This window comes from Danio rerio, chromosome 12 (genome assembly GCF_049306965.1).
Source record: "Danio rerio strain Tuebingen ecotype United States chromosome 12, GRCz12tu, whole genome shotgun sequence".
In the NCBI taxonomy this organism is placed as follows: domain Eukaryota; kingdom Metazoa; phylum Chordata; class Actinopteri; order Cypriniformes; family Danionidae; genus Danio; species Danio rerio.
This window is the reverse complement of record NC_133187.1, coordinates 23,957,161-23,978,122: the sequence shown is the minus strand read 5'-3', so window position 1 is coordinate 23,978,122 and position 20,962 is coordinate 23,957,161. Positions and strand designations below refer to the sequence as shown.

Genomic DNA, 20,962 nt, shown 5'->3' with positions numbered 1-20,962 from the left:
TGCAACCCAGTACTAGGAAATACCCATACACACTTACAAGCACACACATACACTACGGACGATTTAGCCTACCCAACTCACCTATAGCGCATGTCTTTGGACTGTAAGGGAAACCGGAGCACCTAGAGGAAATCCACGTCAACACGGGGAAAACATGCAAACTCCACTCCATACAGAAACGCCAACTGACCCTGCTGTGACTCTTGCTGTGAGGCAACAGTGCTAACCACTCAGTAGGCTCGGGTCAGTATAAGATTCTGACAGTATATGGTAACCTTGGATAAAATTATCACGGTTTTATGATACTGATATATATATATATATTGTAACAAACAAAACTTTTTTTCCTCTTTGAACAGTATATTTTATTTTGAGAAACTTTAAGAATATTTTGGGACAGTACTTTTCCAAGTCACTTCCAAAAAGAAGAAATCTTAGGAAGAACAAACAAAACAAAAGCAAACAACGAAATTGTGTCAGAGGACGATTAAATGCCCACATTATTACAATTTTCAGACCACACTGGGGAGAAAGCTGTTCAGCATGACATATTTTAGTTATATTTTAGTATTTTAGAGCTTTTCACTCTATTGAACTGACTTTTTTAAATTCTCAAAAGTCTTTGATAATAAAATATAGGTTATGCTATTAATGACAGTTTTCTTCTTTTTCTGTGTAACACAAATAGAGAAAGTGAGAAGAATGTTAAGGACTTTGCATTAGTCACCTTTCGGTGGCATTACATTTGCTCTCATGAAATTAAAGTGAATGGTGACTGTGAATATTAATCACTAATATTCTGCTAAGCTTCTCTTTTTTGGTTCCACAGAAGAAAATAAGTCATACAGTTTTAACCACACAAGGGAGAGTATCTAAATGATGACTGAATTGTGATTATTCATTTTAAGATGAACAACTCCTTTAATGCAATGAATGCATTGTGTTGTATCCAGTGTTCTTGTGAAATTGTCACCGTTGACTTTCTTACTACAAAACAATCATGGCTAATTCGTTATGTGCAATATTTCGTTTAAATAAACTACCATACCCATAAATCTCAGTATTTTTGCATAATTGCCTAATCTCTCCTCACTAGCACTTTCTGTGACGTGAAGGGGGGGGCGTGCGACTTTTCAGCAAATTATCAACGCATCGACCGCTGATTGGCCTACACCCTCCACGTGACCCACACCGTCCAATCAGCGGATACCCCGATGAATACATTTCCATCCTTCTAAAGGTGAGTTCTGAAAAATGATGACGTGAAACGATGAAGTCTTGCTGTGTTGTCACCATCTGTTTGCACGGGAACAAAGTGCTTGAAAGCAAACATCATGAAATAAACAGACGTGTCAAGTGTCGTGGGCGCAAAACCGCAAGGCTACACTGCATAAAGGCTCCAGAGCGGACGATATCCTGATAACGTTTACGAAATTACAACGGGGGCGAGAACTAAGGTTATAATTTCCTTCCTAAGGAGTTATTGTCAACTTTCTGTCTGGTTAGTGAAGACTCTTGCGCAATTTTGAACAGTAAGTGACTCGTTCTTAGCCCCACTCATCATTTAAATAACATCAAATAACATCAATGCTTGACACTTTCAGAAGTTGCGTTGTGTTTCTCTAGTTTGCATGCTGATGGTGATTTGTGGCATTTTTGTTGTATGACTTGTTACAGTCAGTGCTTGTAAACGTCAGTGAAGTAAATGTGATTTTCACGTGTTTATTTTGTGTTTGACAGTAAGTGCGCAATAGTAGTGAGTAAGGATGAACGTGGGCACGGCGCATAGCGAAGTAAACCCGAACACACGCGTGATGAACAGCAGGGGGATTTGGCTCTCCTATGTGCTGGGCATCGGTCTGCTACACATCATATTGCTCAGCATACCCTTCGTCAGTGTGCCTGTGGTCTGGACACTCACCAACCTCATTCACAACATGGTAAGAAATGTCGAGAACAAGCATTATGATCATGTTACGTAGACTGCTATTGATGTTTATTATTGTTTGGGTCACTGGTTGTTCTGCTAAGTGGTGATCAAAGTAGTTTCACAATTGTTTGTCATAAAAAAGTCATAAAAGTGTTTCTCAATAGCATACAGACAAACACACAATGAAAAATTAACAACAGGAATGTTTCCAAAAATAAAAATTTTCTCTTCATTTACTCACTGTTTACTTGTTAATGACTTTATTCTGTTAAATATGAGGGAAGATATTTTAAAGAAAGCTTAAGTGGTAAGCATTGAGTTCTGTAGTATTTGTTTTTACTACTATGATTGTCAGTGGTTATCGTTTTTTAGCTTTCTTTGAAATATCTTGTAGCTCAATCGACTCACAGCAAGAAGGTCGCTGGTTCAGGCCTCGGCTGGGTCAGTTTGCACTTGTGTGTGAAGTTTGCATGTTCTCCCTGAGTTGGCGTGGGTTTTCTCCGGGTGCTCCGGTTCTCCCACAAGATCAAAAATGTGGTTTAAGGTGATTGGGTAAGCTAAATTGTCCATAGTGTATGTGTGTGAATGAGTGTATGAATGTTTCTCAGTGATGGACTGCAGCTGGAAGGGCATCTGTTGTGTAAAACAAACATATATGCTGGATAAGTTGGCGGTTCATTCCGTTGTGGCGACCCCAGATTAATAAAAGGACTAAGCAGAAAAAAATGAATGAATGAAATATCTTATGTGTGTGTGTGTGTTTAACAGAATAAAGGAACTCTTAAAAGTTTGGAACCACTTGGGGGTGAGTAAATGGTGAGTAAATTTTCAGTTTTGGGATGAACTGTCCCTTTAATTTATAGAACCTCAAGCCAACAAACATGTATGAGACTTTGTTCTGTTGCAGAACATTAAGAATATGTTTTTAATTGAAACCATGGTTTTAATGATCTGCAAAATGCATGTAAATAGCTACTGGGACTAGTAGAGAGTCAGAAACACATACAGATGAGCCAAAATTGCTGTGGCTCCTGATGAGGCTTTAAAAGGATAGTTCACACCAAAATTGAATTTACTCAAGCTCCACATGACCCAGACTTGTTTTATTTATTTATTTTTTCTTTTGAACACAAAATATTTTGTAGAATGCTGGAAATCTGTAACCATTCACTTCCATGGTATTTATTTTTTCCTACTTTGGAAGATGGTTACAGGTTTCTAACATTTTTCAAAATAACATATTTTTTGTTCAACAGAAAAGTGTTTGGAGCCATCTGAGGGAGAGTAAGTGGTGAGTAAATTTTCATTTTTGGGTGAACAATCTTTTTAAGAAGCAAAATAATCAGTGTGTGCGAGAAATTTATTAATATTTACAACATTACTTTTAATCCATTGCCTCAGTGTTTAGTCCTGAACAGCACATGCTCCTGTCCTGTAATGACATAGCAAAATGTTTTTATATTATTGCAATGTTTTAAAAATGTATGTATTGCACACAACTATCACACAAATGCAATCTTAATTTGATAAGGTTTGCAGCATTCAGTACTATTCAAATGCTCTGTCACTTCTAAATTGAAGCAAAAGTCATCATTATAAAAAATGTCAATATGCACCAAGTTTGCAAGGAGACCTAGTTTCTAAAAAAATATCACTGTATGTGCTTCTGTCTTGTCATTTTGACATGACATTTTTCTCCCATGTATTGCTGTGGTTATCACTGTCAGTCACTGCAGTTCCTTTCTGCATTACTTTGAGCATGTCACTTTTAAAATGTGCAATGTGTACAGTACATGGCACATGGTCCTCTTAGCGGATCTCAAAACACACATTTTGTTCTAACTCAAATGGATTGTATACAGTATAAAAATTAGGAAATGTTCTCTCTTGAATATCACTTAAAAGCCGTCACTCACTTCAGTATGTTGCAGTGAGTCACTAAGACTTGATTGATTTCATCAAAAATACAGTACAGATTGTAAAATTGTCAAATGTTATTGCACTATAAAATGACTGTTCAAAAGTAGTTTATAATTTAATAATTTATTCCAGTGATTTTAAAATTGATTTTCAAGTTCATTACTCTAGTCTTCAGAGTCGCATGATCCTTCAGAAATCACTCTAATATTAGTTATTATTATTATTATTATTATTAATAATAATAATAATGGAAATAGTAATAAAAGCAATAATGCCTGGAGTAATAGTTCCATTTGAAATTACAGTACATACTATACGAAAGCAGTTATTTAACATTTTAATAGATATTTAACAATTTAACTTTTTTATATTTAATAAATGTCGCCTTGATAAACAGAATTAATTTTGTATTTTTTTGTAACAATGTTTCGGGGAAAAAAAAAACTGACCCCAAACTTTTGACTGGTTGTGAACATACTTTGTTGGTAAAATGAGAGCATTTGTGATATACGGAGCTCAACACTGTACAAAAACATGTTTTTAGCACTTTGATTTCAGAGATTGGTAGAAATATCAGTGGTAGACATGTCATAAAAACATGTCATAAATAGAAACCGTTGACACTTTTCAGTGTGAAAGCACAAATACACACCAGAACATTTGCCAAATCTCACCAATATTTTATTATTACAGCCTCAACTGGAGGTGCTTAGCTCCTTCTAGCACTTCTGTAAGACAGAGTCTGTTTGCAAGGAAGCAAATTGACTGTGTTGGCATCTGTCTACTTTATAAAACTGTAATGTTTTAATAATCCTTCCAATTCTGTAAGAATAGTCATGTTTGGCTTATTTTCTTTTCAGCTAACAAACTTTACAGAGTTCAAGCATTTCAAATGACATAGGACAAAGCTAAATTATCAATGTAATGTTATAATATGTTGGCGTGGATGTTATTGTAGTTGTTGTTTTTAGTCATGTATCTTTATAAGTACTGCTGTTAGTGTGAACAGGCCTTAATTAAAGTAGTTAGTAACGTTGTTGTTTCCTGCTTTCGGAGACTTGTAGCAGACTTGTGACCCATTTTCTTGTCAGTATCTGCCAATGGTGAACCAATGAGTTAGTTTCAACGTTTAAATATACACAGTTTCACAAGATACCAAGGCTTAAAATAATTTTTGTCCCCAGCCGCAGGGTCTCTGAAACAGCAAAATCTTTTTTGCTGAATTTTGGCCCATTGAGTTGCTGACTCCAGCTTCTGTAATTTCAGCCAGTGTTGGACTTATAGAGCCATCCTGTATCGCCTTTCTTAGTCGTCCTGCTCCAAAAACAGATCAGCTCCTGCTGTTGTCCTAAGAGTTTCACAACATCTACTGATAGAGCTTTGAAGAATTGTGCCAAAGGTCATGATGTTCTGTGATTTCTCTTTCTGCCATAGTGCATGTATATCTTCCTCCACACGGTGAAAGGGACGCCGTTTGAGACTCCGGACCAAGGCAAGGCCCGGCTTCTGACACACTGGGAACAGATGGACTATGGTGTCCAGTTCACCGCCTCCCGAAAGTTTCTCACCATCACCCCTATTATACTGTAAGATTGTTTTGCTTTACTTTTGTGCTGTTCAGAGCTTTATTCTGTCCTTCATGCTGATTTGTCACTATTGCGTGTTTTCTGCACACGCATTGGGAAGGCTTTCACTGCTTGCTCTGCATGGCCATGAGCAAGAGCCACTGATGCAGACTTCCTGTGGTGTCTGCTGGCAAGGAGAGCCAGATTTAGTAACAGTCAGTCAGTCAGTCAGGTCATTTGCTGTACTCTTTTCTTCCCTCTTGTGTCGTCTCCTCTCCTATTGTGAGGTTATTTCTGGCGACCACAGTGAGAGATGAGGAGGTTTGTCTCTCTGTTTACTAGGGCTGCACGACACTGTGAAAATATGCAATATATTATTGCTGTAGAGTATTGAAATGGCAAAATTTCTGCATTATAACATTTCCCTAGAGAAAAGCAATTTTTATATAATTTAAAAAAAATCTAATGATCATACTAAAAAAACGACATAAAATGCCATTGTGCTTTAGGCATCCCAAGATCCCAATATGCGAACCTTTCCTAATCCCAGGGTATTCCGGTCTATACACTGTCCTATAATAAACCAAAATTTTGTTTATTATCAATAAAATGTGGCTATTTTATTGGCTTGTGTTTTGCAAAAGAAATATAGATATTTATTTCAAATAATTGTTTTTGGTTTTTGTTTTAATGCAAGTGCATCCGGAATTTTCAGGCCAGAATTTTAATTTCGGTTCAAAAAAGTAATTTACTACACCTCTGCAATATGAATATTACATATACTATTATCGTGATAATGATCATTTTTAGATGTATTGTGCAGCCCTTGTCTTTACTGATGCCATGAAGCCCTCTCTAACCTTGAACTTTAACATGTTTTTATTGAAAATGTAATTTTATCATTATTTATAGAAGTAGTTAAATACTGCTATTGAATTGAGTCAGTTTTTTTTTCCAGACATTTCAGAGCAACACAGAATATTAACAAAAAAAAAAATGTAGGTTGAGACTACCCTACTCAAAACTGTAACTTCTAAGAACTGTTACTTTTTGAAGGTTAGTTTGACTTTAGTTGGTCTAGCTAGACTGTTAGCATTTGTTGTGTTATTGAAGTGTTCTTTGTTTTATTTATTTAATTATTGTTATTTATTTTTCATTTGTGTTTTAGCAGTCATTACAATTTCAGATATTTCAATTTTAGACTTAATTTTTTATTTGTTCTTCAGAGTTAATTATTGAGGCAACAGTAATTTTTTCATCAAATTTTCTAATGAAGGAAAATTGTAGTTAACAAAAAACAAAAACTTTACAGGAGACTTTAATGTAGACAGTGTAATCTTGCTTCATTATCTCAAAGCCTGCACAGCATAAATTGTATATTTTTTATATACATTCACTGGCCACTTTATTAGGTACACCTGTCCAATTGCTCGTTCACATTCATTCATTTTCTTTTCGGCTTAGTCCCTTTATTAATCTGGGGTCACCACAGCGGAATGACTCACCAACTTATCCAGCACATGTTTTACTTACAGCTGCAACCCATCTATGGGAAACATCCATACACACTCATTCACACTCATACACTATGGACAATTTAGCTTACCCAATTCACCTTTACCGCATGTCTTTGCACTTTGGGGGAAACCGGAGCACCCGGAGGAAACCCACACAAATTCAGAAATGCCAACTGACCCAGCCGAGGCTCAAACCAGCGACCTTCTGGCTGTGTGGCGACAGCATTACCTACTGCACCACTGCGTCACCTGCTCGTTAACACAAATTACTAATTAGCCAATCACATGGCAGTAACTCAATGCATTTAGGCATGTAGACATGGTCAAGATGATCTACTGCAGTTCTAACCGAGCATTAGAATGGGGAAGAAAGGTGATTTAAGTGACTGAACGTGGTATGGTTGTTGGTACCAGACGGGCTAGTCTAAGTATTTCAGAAACTGCTGATCTACTGGGTTTTTCTTGCACAACCATCTCTAGGGTTTACAGAGTGGCAGTTCTGTAGGCTCAAATGCCTCATTGATGCCAGAGGTCAGTGGAGAATGTCCAGATTGGTTCCAGCTGATAGAAAGGCTACAATAACTCAAATAGCCACTCGTTACAACCGAGGTAACCAAGAGCATGTCTGAACACACCACATGTCGAACCTTGAGGCGGATGGGCTACAGCAGCAGAAAACCACACCTGGTGCCACTCCTGTCAGCTAAGAAAAGGAAACTGAGGTTACATTTCGCACAGGCTCACCAAAATTGGACAATAAAAGATTGGAAAAAATGTTACCTAGTCTGAGTCACGATTTCTGCTGCAACATTTGGATGGTAGGGTCAGAATTTTGTGTCAACAACATGAAAGTATGGATCCATCCTGCCTTGTATCAACGGTTCAGGCTGCTGGTGGTGGTGTAATGGTGTCGGGAATGTTTTCTTGGCACACTTTGGGCGCATTAGTACCAATTGAGCATCGTGTCAATGCCACAGCCTACCTGAGTATTGACGGTATAGACAAGTCCAAAGTATAGAATGGGAGATTCGCATCATGGAAATGCAGTCGACAAATCTGCAGCAACTGCGTGATGCTATCATTTCAGTATAGACCAAAATCTCTGAGGAATATTTTCAGTACCCTATGATTAAGGTAGTTCCAAGGCAAAAGATGGTCCAACCCGGTACTAGTAAGGTGTACCTAATAAAGTGGCCGGTTTGTGTATATATTACTTATTACATTATATTACTAATCGTGCACAAAAATTTAAGTTTGTATTTACATAAAACATGTTCATGTACTGTATTGTTCTGTAAATGCACACACATGTCTACATATAGTATGTTAATACAAGTATATAATTTTGTTGTATGTATATGCATATTAAGATTATTGTTCACATTACTATGAACATATAAGGAAGTGCAAGGAAAAATCAAGAAGAAACCACATCCTGTTATTAGATGCAGTCTTATGCTGTGCTGTGTCTGCTTGAACAGCTTCTGTAGCCTTTGCTTCTGTGCATCTCATGTTGCTTTCTGACGTCGAACTTGATCTTGTCCTTGTTTTTCTCCTCTACAGGTATTTCCTGACCAGTTTCTATACAAAGTATGACAGGGTCCACTTCGTCATCAACACCATTTCCCTGCTCACTGTGCTTATCCCCAAACTTCCTCAGTTCCACGGGGTCCGTCTTTTCGGGATTAATAAGTATTGATGAGGCTTTGGTCTTCAACACGAGAAGATGTGTTGACACGCAGGGCACATCCTGACTTACTCTGTGGGAATGAAAAAGGAGCTTTGTGAGATGGTCTGCTGCTTTGCGGTCGAATCGGCTGAATAATCTGCAATGATCAGTGTTTTTTTTTGTATAACATTCAGTAGAAAGAAGCACTTTTTGTTAAACCACCAGCGGAATGCAGGAGATTATAAGACTGCGTTGAACCAGTGTTTCATCATTTGGACCTGAGTGTTTGCTTTCAGTCACTTTGGCAGAAATGCTGCATTGGTGCAATGATTCAGATGGGTCAGAATCATCCAGGCTGGTTCATCATGTCGTCTTAACTGTTTTGGGTGCCTGAGTCAGCACGTCCCTGGAGTACGTTCGGCACTGGGGGTTTAGAAAAGAGAAGAAAGCTACTGTGTTTCTGAAGAAAGTGTACAATGCTGTTTTTAGCCCAGGTGCAAAAGACTGGCTTCAGTCCCATAGTTGGACAATGTCACCCTGTGCTTTTGCAAACTTTTGCAGGGGCCTTGTTTTAAAACTTTTAAACAGAGCTAGTTGAAATTTATATATAGTAATATATTTTAAAGAGATGTATGCAAATGCCAGTTGCAGTGTTCTAAGGCCAGATTTATTAAATGGAGGAATTAACACGAGAGCACCGACCCATAAAAGTGCAGATGGGAAATATGCAAACATTAAATAACAGCATTTAATTATACTTTGAAATGAATATATTTAGATAATGTCATCATACGACATTCCACATTAATGACCATGAGTGGAGGAAATTCTCCCCTCTACTGTGTTTGTTTTGTTTTCTGCCTTCATCCTTCTCTAGCAGTTGTCACAGTCATGTCAAGCACAAAATTGGTTAGATAAGCTCTTAAAGATGTTAAACAATAGCACAGATACAAGTAATTTGGCTGTAAATGTTTAGTAAATAATATTGCATGATCAATTTAAATCCTCTCTTGCTCCTACAAATGCATATGAGTCAAAGACGAGGCACCCCATTGTTTTATTTACATAAAACAATTATACCGTAGTCAATATACAGTACTGACCGACAGCTTATTAAATGCCCCCAAAAAAAATGAAAAAAGAGATGGTCTCATCATTCATAACAGATTTATTTATTTATGTAACCCCCATAACTCAATGGCTGCAGCTCTGCACAGTTTAGTTCCAACCCTGGTCCAGCACACTTACCTGTAGGTTTCATAAGCTGTGTCCCAAATGGCACACTATACAGTACAGTACACTGTGCTCTTACCCACTATGTTCTGTACTCATGCACTTGCACACTCAACAGCATAGTATATGTATGTAGTGTCGTCCCAAATGGAACACTAATGTTTTTAAGCGAAAATTCAAACCGTTTCCTAGGTAACGTTTGCCAAATTAATAAAATAAATGATCAAGCTACCAAATAATATCTGCCATGAGTATAACCGCATTTACCATCGGGAGGCACTAGAATCACTTTCATCAGAGGATTGTTCTTTCACAATCCAAAATAAATAAATAAAGTAATCCAACATCAGTGCCCGAAAGCTCCGCCCATTCCGGCACGTAAGCAAAACTACGGCCATTGAATGCGTGAAGTGTCCAACATACAGTAACATGCTCCATTTAATTGGTTGAATAAGTGCATCATCCGGGTATTTAAAGTTCACTTATTCTTTTCAGAGTTTTCAGTGTGAATGCACTACTTGCACTCTACACAAAAATATGGCATAGAGTAGTGCATAAGATTGCGATTTTTGGAATCACATAAACAAGCCTGAAGGACAAATTAGTTTGATCAGGTGTGTTTAATTAGGGTTGGATCTAAACTGTGGCTCTCCAGGAATTAAGTTTGACACCTGTGTATAAAAGTGTCTAAAACAGGGGTGTCCAAACTTGGTTTTGGAGGGCCGGTGTCTTGTAGATTTTAACTCCAACTTGCCTCCACACACCTGCAAGGATGTTTCTAGAAAGCCTACTTGTAATGCTGTGGTCACACTAGAGTTTGTGCATGCGAAGTTCTGTAGTACGGTGCTGCGATGGGTGGGGTTAAACAAGATGGTTAGACATTTAAAGAGCGAGCGATTGGTCCATGTTTTACATTTCGGTCTAGAGGGGTCATGTTTTGATCTTCGATTGGTCTCATGCAATCATGTAATTCAGATTCACTGGTCATAGTTCACCAAGCTTGAACTTTCCAACGCAGGGAACTGCGCAACTGGTCACCCGAGCTTGCGCTTCCGGTGTGAGGCATTTGCATGTGGTCACAAAAAAGTGCAGTGTGACCGCAGCTTAAGGGCTTGATTAGCTAGCACAGTTGTGTCTGATTGGGGTTGGAACTAAACTTTGACTTAGACTTTTGAAATGTTATGTCGTATATGGTTCTTCCTGTGATAAAGAGTTAACATGCTTTTTTTTTCGTCTTTGACCCGGATGCAAAACACCAAATAACTGTCCATGGAATTTTTTGCTGTATATTTTTTTCTCCACTGTTGTCTTTAGTGAACCTGGACTGTTTTTGAGATAGCAACACTGTAGTAACATAGACTTTGTTGAGTGCATGGGAATTAAGGTCTAGCTTCAGATGGTACAGAGAATTCCCCAAGAGAGAAACTGCAGCACAAATGACCTTTGGACCGTAATCTATTCATTGCACTCTGGTGTGCAGCTCCTGCACCAAACGAAAATGAGGAGAGCTTAAATGTTAATGCAGTTTCCCAAAGTGCAGAATATTTCTGTGTAGCATTAACAAAATGTGAATAAGATGTGTACATGCTTCCATTTTTATCTTTTACCATGTCAACACAATGCTGCCTTACAAAGGCAAAACCCTGCTTTTGACTGCTTTTAGTAACAATGTATAGGCATAGTTAACCCATAGTTCTGTCATTTAATCACATCTGACTTGTTCTGAACATAAACAAATGTATATATGGTAAAATGGGAAGAATTATGGTAGGAATGTAGTATTTTCCTACTATGGATGTCAATGGTTACCGGTTTCACACATTCTTTGAGTATCTTTTTTGTATTCAACAGAAGAAAAAAAAATCTAACTTGTTTGGAACAATTTGGGGTTGACAAGGTGGCAAAGTGGGCAGCGCTGTCATCTCACAGCAAGAAGGTCACTGGTTCGAGCCCTGGCTGGATCAGTTGGAATTTCTGTGTGGAGTTTGCATGTTTTCCATGTGTTTGTGTGGGTTTCCTTTGGGTGGTCTGGTTTCCCCCACAAGTCCAAAGACATGCATTATAGGAGAATTGGGTAAGCTAAATTGTCCGTAGTGTATGTCCTGGTCCTCCAGGTTGGGTGTTGAGCGCTGGCCTAACAACCTACCTTGTAAAAAATTAGATGTTATGAAACGCCAACCCTCACCAAGGCTAAACATCAACTTCGATATAAACGGCCCTGGGAGTAAGCAAATGAAATTTGGGTGAACTATCCCTTTATGCAAACCAGCCTGTCAAATGCAGATCATGGTCTTAAAAAGGCCAATTTCAAATTTGACTAATGTGTAGTTACTGTGTTTGAGCATATGCGTCTTGCATGATGGCACTAAAATAAGCTGAATTTTTATCATACTGTAACAATTTCTTTTTTTGTAACAATAATTCTATATCTTGGAATGATATGGTCTGTGACCAACCCTTCAGGTGTATTACTAGTACTAATCAAGGCTCTCAAAGGCTGTTTTAAAGGCAGTGTTGCTTATTCTCATTCATTATTTCATTCCTCATGTTTAGTATGAGTTTGTTATACTGGTCTCTGTCATGATCAGTGTGATGTTCGTTTTCTAGCTGGCTCTCTTCTGTGATATAGATTACAGTCAGAACAATAATGAGCAACACCTTGTCTAATCGGATAATCTTGAATCCTATAATTGTTCACATTTTGCTTTTCTTAATTTATAGATAAATTTGTACATTTCATGACAGATCGTCACCTTAGAATTATAAGGTTCTATCTGAAATTTTTGTCAAAATTAAGTAATTAACATTCTTATTAAATGACAACTCATTATACGTTTACGTTTAAAGATGTTTAATAAAAAAAAAAACAACAACTGTTACACACATTCTGTTTGCTATGGAATGCAAAAACTTTTAAGCTTAATATCTCCAAATCATTTAGAACGCAGATAAAACCTTATAATTGATGAGATATTTGCTTTGTTTACTAATGAAATGATCAGTATTTGTCATACTATTATCACAATGATAGATAATATATTGTTTACTTTTAATCTTTATTTACAGATTTATACAGCTTCATTGACTACAGCTTTATTTATTATTTGATAATTGCCGTCTTGACAAGGTACTTTAATTTGCTTAATGCGATTGCATTCAATTAGACTTGATCCGTGTTTTATTATTTGCAGATGTTTTGTGGCTCATCTGACTAGGTTCATCAGTTGTAGCTAATGGAATGTACACTCAATTTATTTCCGACAGATATTGTGAAATTGATTTTGCACAGCATGCTTTATATAAAAGTTTAGGATGATTTATGCTCTTCAAGGCTGCATTTATTGATCAAAGCGTTTAATAGTGCTTCAGTATTTACATTTTTTAAAAACAGCCATTATTGCTATTGAATTATTATTATTTTTTTTATTTAATTTTTACTTGCCTTGATAAGTGCAAGAGATTTTCAAAAACAAAACTTATAACAAATTGTATGTTCATACCACACTCTAATCTTTATGTTTTGAGAAATTGCTCTGTTTTAGTGTGGTAATCTGAGGTGTTGTGTACTAGAGTGCATTTGGCCCATCAGCTGATATCAAGGTTTATGAGGAGTGATATCAGAGCTTATATAGTGAAGGACAGTGAGTTTCTGGTTCAGCAGAAGTTGTCAGTTGCAGCGCTGATCAGCCATCTTTTCCTGACAGTTTGTCCTGTTTGTGTTCAGCCAGTGATTGCGATTGACAGCAGCAGTGAAGCGACTCCCAGAGTAATTCACTAGCTGCAGGAAATGATGCATTGCAGGGTTAAACAGCAGGGATAATCTTATCCTGCGTCTGATCAAGCGTGTTCATCAGTTAATGTGCAGTAATGAATGAACGAATGCTATCTGACATTCTAAAAAGCGCCAGGTAAATGAAAAACAAGTGTGAAGAGAACAATTGAAATTCTGTTCATTTTCAGCTCACTTTTATGGTGAACACAAGAACACATCGTAAAAATTATTCTGACTTTTAGTCCATACAGTGAAAGTTGGTGGGGTCTAAAACAACTGTTATACTTTTTAATATCTCGTGTTCAACAGTCTTAAAATGATATTGAATTTGAATAAAACATAATATTGTGCATGAAATATTTGTTTAATGTAGAGATGCCCAAACAAGGGTCTTCTGTCCAAAGTTGGCCCATTCCAACCTTTGATTTGGCCCACCACACCATCTGAGAATGATGGAGAGGGTTAGTGAACGCCTTTAACAGATGATTTCTAATTTTATGTAACATTTTTTGTTTCTTTTTTTTTATCACTGGGCTACAAAAAAAATTTAAAAAATAAAAATACAAACAAACTGAAAATTAAATGTTTCAATTAAATGTAAACAAATCAGAGTTTTTAAAATATACTTTCACTCGACAAATAGAGGACTATCCAGAAGCTATCGGCAAGCAAATAAAGAGGAAAAACTAGTGTAACTCCATTCTGTTAAAAATTAGATTTAGTTTTGTTTTTACAGTAATAAAATCATTTTAAAATTTAAAAATATATACCGTATTAGTTACAATAAAGCAATGTTTTCTAGTTATTTAAATATTGTTAAATACATTAAGAAATAACCCTTGGCAACCATATTTACCTTTGGCTCACTTCATAAGTAAAAGTTTGGGCACCCTATATAAATATATACATTGTCAAAATGTTTAATCTGACTCGAAGAACAATTAGTTTGCAACAAAAAACTGTAAGAACCACTTTGCCTGCCAATGTCTTCTCTTCTCTTGCCAGGTTATTCATTTATTACAGCAGTACAATGCTTGTATGTTGAGCTAATGAATCTAATGGCAATACACCAACTTGATGAGGAAGAAAATACCTTGGCGAACAAAGTCCTTTTTACACATGGAATGTTTTCACTCTTTTTGGTTTTTTGTCTGTATTTTAACTTGGGACCATTACTGTTTATGGAGAAGGCTTTTGCATTTCATGTAAAATAACTGCATTTGTTTACCGAAGATGATCAAAGGTCTCAAGGGATTGGAACATGAGAGTAATTCATTTTTGGGTGGACTAATCCTTTAATGTTGACCTGTGACTAGCAATAAATTAGACAACCCGGAATCGGACATTTAACAAACAAACAAATTGCAGTTGCAATTCTAATAACTGAAAATATTGATTCATTTTTGCGATATTCTCTAGCATATATCTTGCAATTCTTACTTTCGTCCTCAGAATCGTGGTCTTATATCTCTTAAGTTTATATCTTAATTTATATCTCATAAGCCAAAAAGTTAAAATAAAAAATAGAAATAATTCGCCAGATGTCTGAGATGACCTACAAACACAACTGTGAAAAAGTCAATTCTGAACATTTGGGATACAAATTATCCAGCATGTCCCTTAAGTTAAAACAACATCAAAAAACACACAAATCGATTTGATGTCAATTCTGGCATCCAGACATTGATACCCTTTACACCCCCCAAACCAAGGACAAAAAGTATTATAATATAACAAAGGTTTTATTCATCTGATAGCTTCCATTCCAAATTTACCCTGGAGGTTGTTAACCTACAAGTAAACTACCTTGATGTGTGATGCATCTAAAAACACTGTCCTGTAGATCATTTTGAGGGACGTAAACAAAAACAATAGTCCTAACGTGTTTCCTGTTTTACATTTTCACTTCTATAGTTTCCGAGAATCCAAAAAGAGCCACATATTGATGAAAAATGTTATTATAGCTGTCTTACCATGAAGTTATGATTGAATTGCCTCTTGTTACAGTTATGCATTAGTTTGATAACATGCAGGAAATGTTCATGGGCCAACGTCATGACCACATTGAAATGATCTATAATTGGTTTCTGATGTAATTTGACGCCAGTGTTAGATGTCAATTGTACGTCATTTTGACATCAGAGTAGTCAATTGACATCAAATCGATTCACATTTTTGACATTATCTTGACGTCAAGGTGCCCGCTGGATCTGAATTATGTCAAAAAATCTGAATCACCATAGACTGCATGGACACTATCAAGAAAGCACCATGGCAGTATTTGAGTGTGTAACGTGATCTATGTGCTTTTTAAACATTGACTGGGAGAGAGAGTGGCTCAGGATGGGCGAGAGTGAGGCGTCATGTGTCAGTCTCAGTTCTCCATTACTAACTCAAGCCTGTGTAAACTGTCTGTCTCCTGTCAGCGCCACTCTTCCCTCACTTTCCTTCCTCATACACACGCTTTACTGAGCTTTACCTGCTGGTTTTGTACTACACTCCGCTGTCCACTTTTTTAGGTTTAAATTTGTATGCTGTTGTTTTGTGTTTGTTGTGTTTTCAATTTTATTAGCATAAAGGGCTATTGGGAATAGGACCAAGTCTGACTGTCTGATATATCATAGTCGTTGGGAGGTTGAATGTTGAGTAAACATTAAGGAATCTTGTTTCTATACAGAGAGGGATAAATCAGTCTATTGAAGTATTTATAGGCATGCATGTCTTTCAAAAGTGTAGTTGGTAAGATTGTCATTGTTGTTTTTTAAGTTTCTTATGCTCACTAAGACTGCATTATTTAATCAGATTTACTAAAAAAAAGTGTTAAATATTATTATTCAAATAATTGTTATATAAATATATTTTCAGATGTAATTTATTCCTGTGATGAAAAAGCAGACGTTTAAACAACATTACTCCAGTTTTAAGTGTCGCATGATCATTCAAAACATTGGATTTTGACATTGTCAATGTTGAAAGCAGTTTAGTATTTTAATATTGGATAAAAGCAGCGTTGAAATATTTTTATAATAATGTAAAGTTTTTGTTCTGATCAACTCAATGCCTCCTTTATTACAATTTATTTTTAATATAAAATAAATCTCTTGAATGGTACCTTAGAAGCGGTAGTTCTGTCTAACATGTTAACATCATTTGTGATTACACTAGTGATGGTCTTTTGCTAAAGTTAAACTGAAGGTTTGATTCAAATATGGGCTGGAATGCTTTTATCCATCTGTTTGTGTAATGTTAGAAATAAAAAATGAATTTAAAAGGAAAAAGTCTGATGTCTTGTTTTTCTTCTGAAATATCAAGATTAGTTGCAGAATAGTTGGCCGCTAGGTGTCAGTGCAGACCCTGTAATAAACTGACAGGTTAGTGCAGATAAGATGGCCTTGAATCTAGTTTATTTACTGATAACTATTCAGTGCCTATTGTAGTTGTCTTGGAGATTGAGGTATTGATAACAAAAATATGCTCTTCCGTTTCCAGAAGGATATTCTATTGAAAGTTTTCATTAAGAACGAACCATTGACTGTTGCCCCATTGATAATATAAATATAATTATCTGATTTTATGCTGCATTTGATAACTTGATTTTGAAGGCAATTGCGTCATATTGGTCTATAAATGTAATGAAATCATCGTTGATTATAAACTATTTTTATTGGTATACATGTGCATTGTTTGAACAAAAATACAATGTGGTTATTTACTTATTTATTTTTGTTTGTTATGTCCAGAATCTAAATGTTTGATTTACTTATGTGATATTTTAAAAATTATTTGATTGCTTTGGTCTTTAAAATGCATTCAAACAGTTATTGTTTGACTTAAAAAAAATCCTGAAAAAAGTATATGTTTATTTTATTTTTGTAAAGCTTTCAGATAAATCGTTCAATTTATGTTCCACACAAGCATAAAAAATTGAATGTACAGTATGTCTTTATAATATTGTGTTAATATTCAAGTAGGGTTCAATATGCATTGTTTAAATTTCAGCTGTTCTTTGGTAGAAATGTGAACTACAACTACAACCAGAGTTCAGAGTTTCATATGTTCCACAAAAAAGAAAAAGAAAAAAAAGTATATATATATATATATATATATATATATATATATATATATATATATATATATATATATATATATATATATATATATATATATATATATACTTTTTTTTCTTTTATCTTATACATATATATATACATATATATATATATATATATAYACACATATATATATATATATATATATATATATATATATATATATATATATATATATATACATATATATATATATACATATATATATATATATATATATATATATATACATATATATATATATATATATATATATATATACATATATATATATATATACATATATATATATATATATATATATATATATATATATACATATATATATATATACATATATATATATATATATATACATATATATATATATACATATATATATATATACATATATATATGTATATATATATACATATATATATATATATGTATATATATTCTCCATATTCTTCAGGTGCTCCGGTTTCCCCCACAGTCCAAACAAAGACATGTGCTATAGGTGAATTGGGTAAGCTAAATTGTCCGTAGTGTATGTGTATGAATAAGTGTGTATGGATGTTTTCCAGTGATGGGTTGCAGCTGAAAGGGCATCCGCTGCGTAAAACATATGCTGGATAAGTTGGCAGATCATTCTGCTGTAGCGACCCCAGATTAATAAAGGGACTAAGCCGAAAAGAAAATGAATGAATGAATGATTGCCAATAAGTGCAATACCAAATCATCTAGATTTTTCATGTTAGATTTGTAAAAATGTGTACTAATCATAAAAACAATTTGCTATTTGATTTATATCATCGCAGATATGTTTCTACAGTATATGTCAGTGTGCAATGTGTTTTTCAGACAGCAGAGGGCAGTACATGCTACAATTTGATGCTAATCCAAAGTGGCAGTTGCTGACTAAAAATAGGCTTTGCCAGTGGATAAAAGCTCTTTATTTATTTTATTTAAGCCCAGATATTTACCAGACGAAATAAGTGTTGTTTCAGCGTGTTAAACAGTTGCAGTTAAAACTGATTTTCTGTCACCTTGGTTTACTATGAAACATTTCAAAGTGCTTTCAAGGGTAGTGCAAGTCTCTGTGATCCTTCATTTGAAAACACACAAAGGCTTCTTTATCTTTCGCCACCCACCGCTTTCATTCTGTCTTGTGTTGTGTCCTCAAATCCTCCATGTCCTTGACTCTCTTTCAGTCTCTCTCTCTCTCTGTCAGGTTGGACTCATCAGTTCAGTCAGCTGGATGGAAACACGGCTTAAATCTGTGCACTGGGAACAGGGGGAACCCCATGGGTTTTAAAATATTCCTCACTTTCCTCCGCAATGCGTTGGCATTTGAAGTTGCTGCTCTTCCTACAGAAACGTGAGCTCACTTTGAAAGGAAGCACATGTTTATATCTATTATTATATAGGTCAGGATGTGAAATATAGATACCGTGTGTTGTCTTATAGCTGTTTGTTGATGTGTTTTTTTTTTTTTCCTGAAACAGACCCTAAGCTAAGAGGATTACATTTACACATTTAAATAACCCCAACAAATGAGGACTGTGTTGCTCAGTGTGTTAAGGACACACAGGAGACTCGGACGCCACGGTCATGTCCCACTACCCAAAATACACAACTACTAAAGGGGAGGTCGCACTGTTTATGGATATAAATAGATTTGCCCCTGATTAGGCGCATTAAACATGACGAATTGTTCCCTTCAGGACCTGGTCTGGAGAGGGGCCTAAAAAGGTAGGAAAGCATATGTGGAAGAGAAATACACAATGTGACATTCAAAATCTAAAATATATTTATTTTAATGCATATATTAGTGTTTGTGGCACAAAAAAAAAAGTACACACTGGATTTACCAGAGTAGTTCATTTGATCGTGTGCACAAGCATATTTACTTCTGAAATTATATATGAAGAGTTCAGATGTGAAACCTCTAAATGCCATCAACATTTTAGTTGAAAATGAAAATTTTTCTCAGCCTCCTTTATGTAGATTTATTTTACTTTAAAGTCATTGGAAAAAACATTTTTTTTTTGCCATAAAAGTAAAATGACTGAACCTATACATAGGAGCCTGATAACATACTCATTTTGGAAGAACATTTCAGATGGCACGTAGAGGTTTTTGCATCTGAACTCTTCACATATATATTTTTACAATACAAAAATTTTAACATTATTTTCTGATCAAGTCATTTATACAACATGCCGTAGAGGTAAACCAGCATAGATTCTATGCCTTTTTAGCCTATGACGGAATCTATTTATTTACTTATTTACTGTATGTTTAATTAAATGTGTGTAAGTTTATATTTAATCAGTTTTTAAATAAATTTCAGTAATATTATTGACTAATATGAGAGTGTTCATTTGATTTATTTACAATACAGTTTGTAAAGTAATATTGTGGATATTACTATATTATATTATACATTCTGCATAAATCTGCAGAATTGTAAAATTCAACCCGGGATCATACATTTCTGAAGAGAGCAAAATATGTCCCAGGAGCTACGTTTTTTGGGAGTTTTTGTTTTCACGAATCCACCATAGGCTGCTGTGTACACTTTTTCAGATTTCAAAAAGCGCCTGCTCTTCTTGCATGAATTCACCAGAGGCCGCTGTCAACTGACTGACCAACCAACCGACCGATCACCCAACACAATCTCACGGCAATTCATAACTTTTTCATTTAGTGGCTAATTCGTATGAATTCGTACGATCTAATTCGTACAATTTAGTACGATTTGCTTATCCCCTAATGACGGTTGGGGTTAGGGGTGGGGTCAGGTGCCACGCCTCCTTTTTAAAATCGTACCATTTCGTACGACTGAACTCGTACGAATTCGTACGAATTAGCCACTAAACGGGCAAAACGTAAAATACTTACGTTTTCTCGTGAGATCAGGCTGGATCACCCCACCCACCCCTTTCCCTTAACCCAACCAATAGTTTTAAAAAGCACAGATTGACTCGCCCACCCCCTTCCCTTAGCCCAACTGCAGTGTTTTAAAAAGCAATCCAGAAAAAGAAAATCCCCTTGATTTTTACCATGTTTTCAGATTTTACTTCATTCTCACCCAGTTATTTACTTGTTTATTTTTTAGCTTTTGTTTTTGTCTTACCTGCTTTCTGGAACCGTTCTTCACCGGACTCGAAGCCCATTGTCGTGGTCAACTCAGCTTAGTGTCTTAAGTTTGTTGATGTTAATGGCGAGCTACTGGTCAAACTGGTAACAGTGGGAAAGCCGT

General features: G+C 35.6%; 1 protein-coding gene and 1 long non-coding RNA gene across 4 annotated transcripts in view; both read left to right on the top strand.

Moving 5' to 3' along the window:
* The first annotated feature begins 1,165 nt into the window (after positions 1 to 1,165).
* On the top strand, positions 1,166 to 10,834 carry ormdl3 (ORMDL sphingolipid biosynthesis regulator 3). 2 transcript variants are annotated; one of them, XM_068224544.2, is made up of 4 exons: positions 1,166 to 1,240; positions 1,741 to 1,940; positions 5,285 to 5,436; positions 8,496 to 10,834. In XM_068224544.2, exons 2-4 carry the CDS (start codon positions 1,767 to 1,769, stop codon positions 8,629 to 8,631), a joined length of 462 nt encoding a protein of 153 aa, XP_068080645.1. In that variant the 5' UTR covers positions 1,166 to 1,240; positions 1,741 to 1,766; the 3' UTR covers positions 8,632 to 10,834.
* An 8,061-nt stretch (positions 10,835 to 18,895) lies between these two features.
* The window catches only part of LOC137490442 (uncharacterized), a 54,366-nt gene continuing 52,299 nt past the window's right edge, over positions 18,896 to 20,962 (top strand). For both annotated transcript variants that reach the window (XR_012387997.1, XR_012387998.1), the window contains exons 1-2: positions 18,896 to 19,075; positions 19,203 to 19,449. This is a non-coding gene — a long non-coding RNA (uncharacterized lncRNA). The remainder of the gene's footprint in view (positions 19,076 to 19,202; positions 19,450 to 20,962) is intronic.

Bases quoted from the DNA above. Each gene is read 5' to 3' on its own strand.
- ormdl3 (XM_068224544.2), top strand. From the start codon at position 1,767: ATGAACGTGGGCACGGCGCATAGCGAAGTAAACCCGAACACACGCGTG. The intron at 1,941-5,284 runs GTAAGAAATGTC...TTTCTGCCATAG, and splicing joins CCAACCTCATTCACAACATG to TGCATGTATATCTTCCTCCA. The intron at 5,437-8,495 runs GTAAGATTGTTT...TCTCCTCTACAG, and splicing joins ACCATCACCCCTATTATACT to GTATTTCCTGACCAGTTTCT.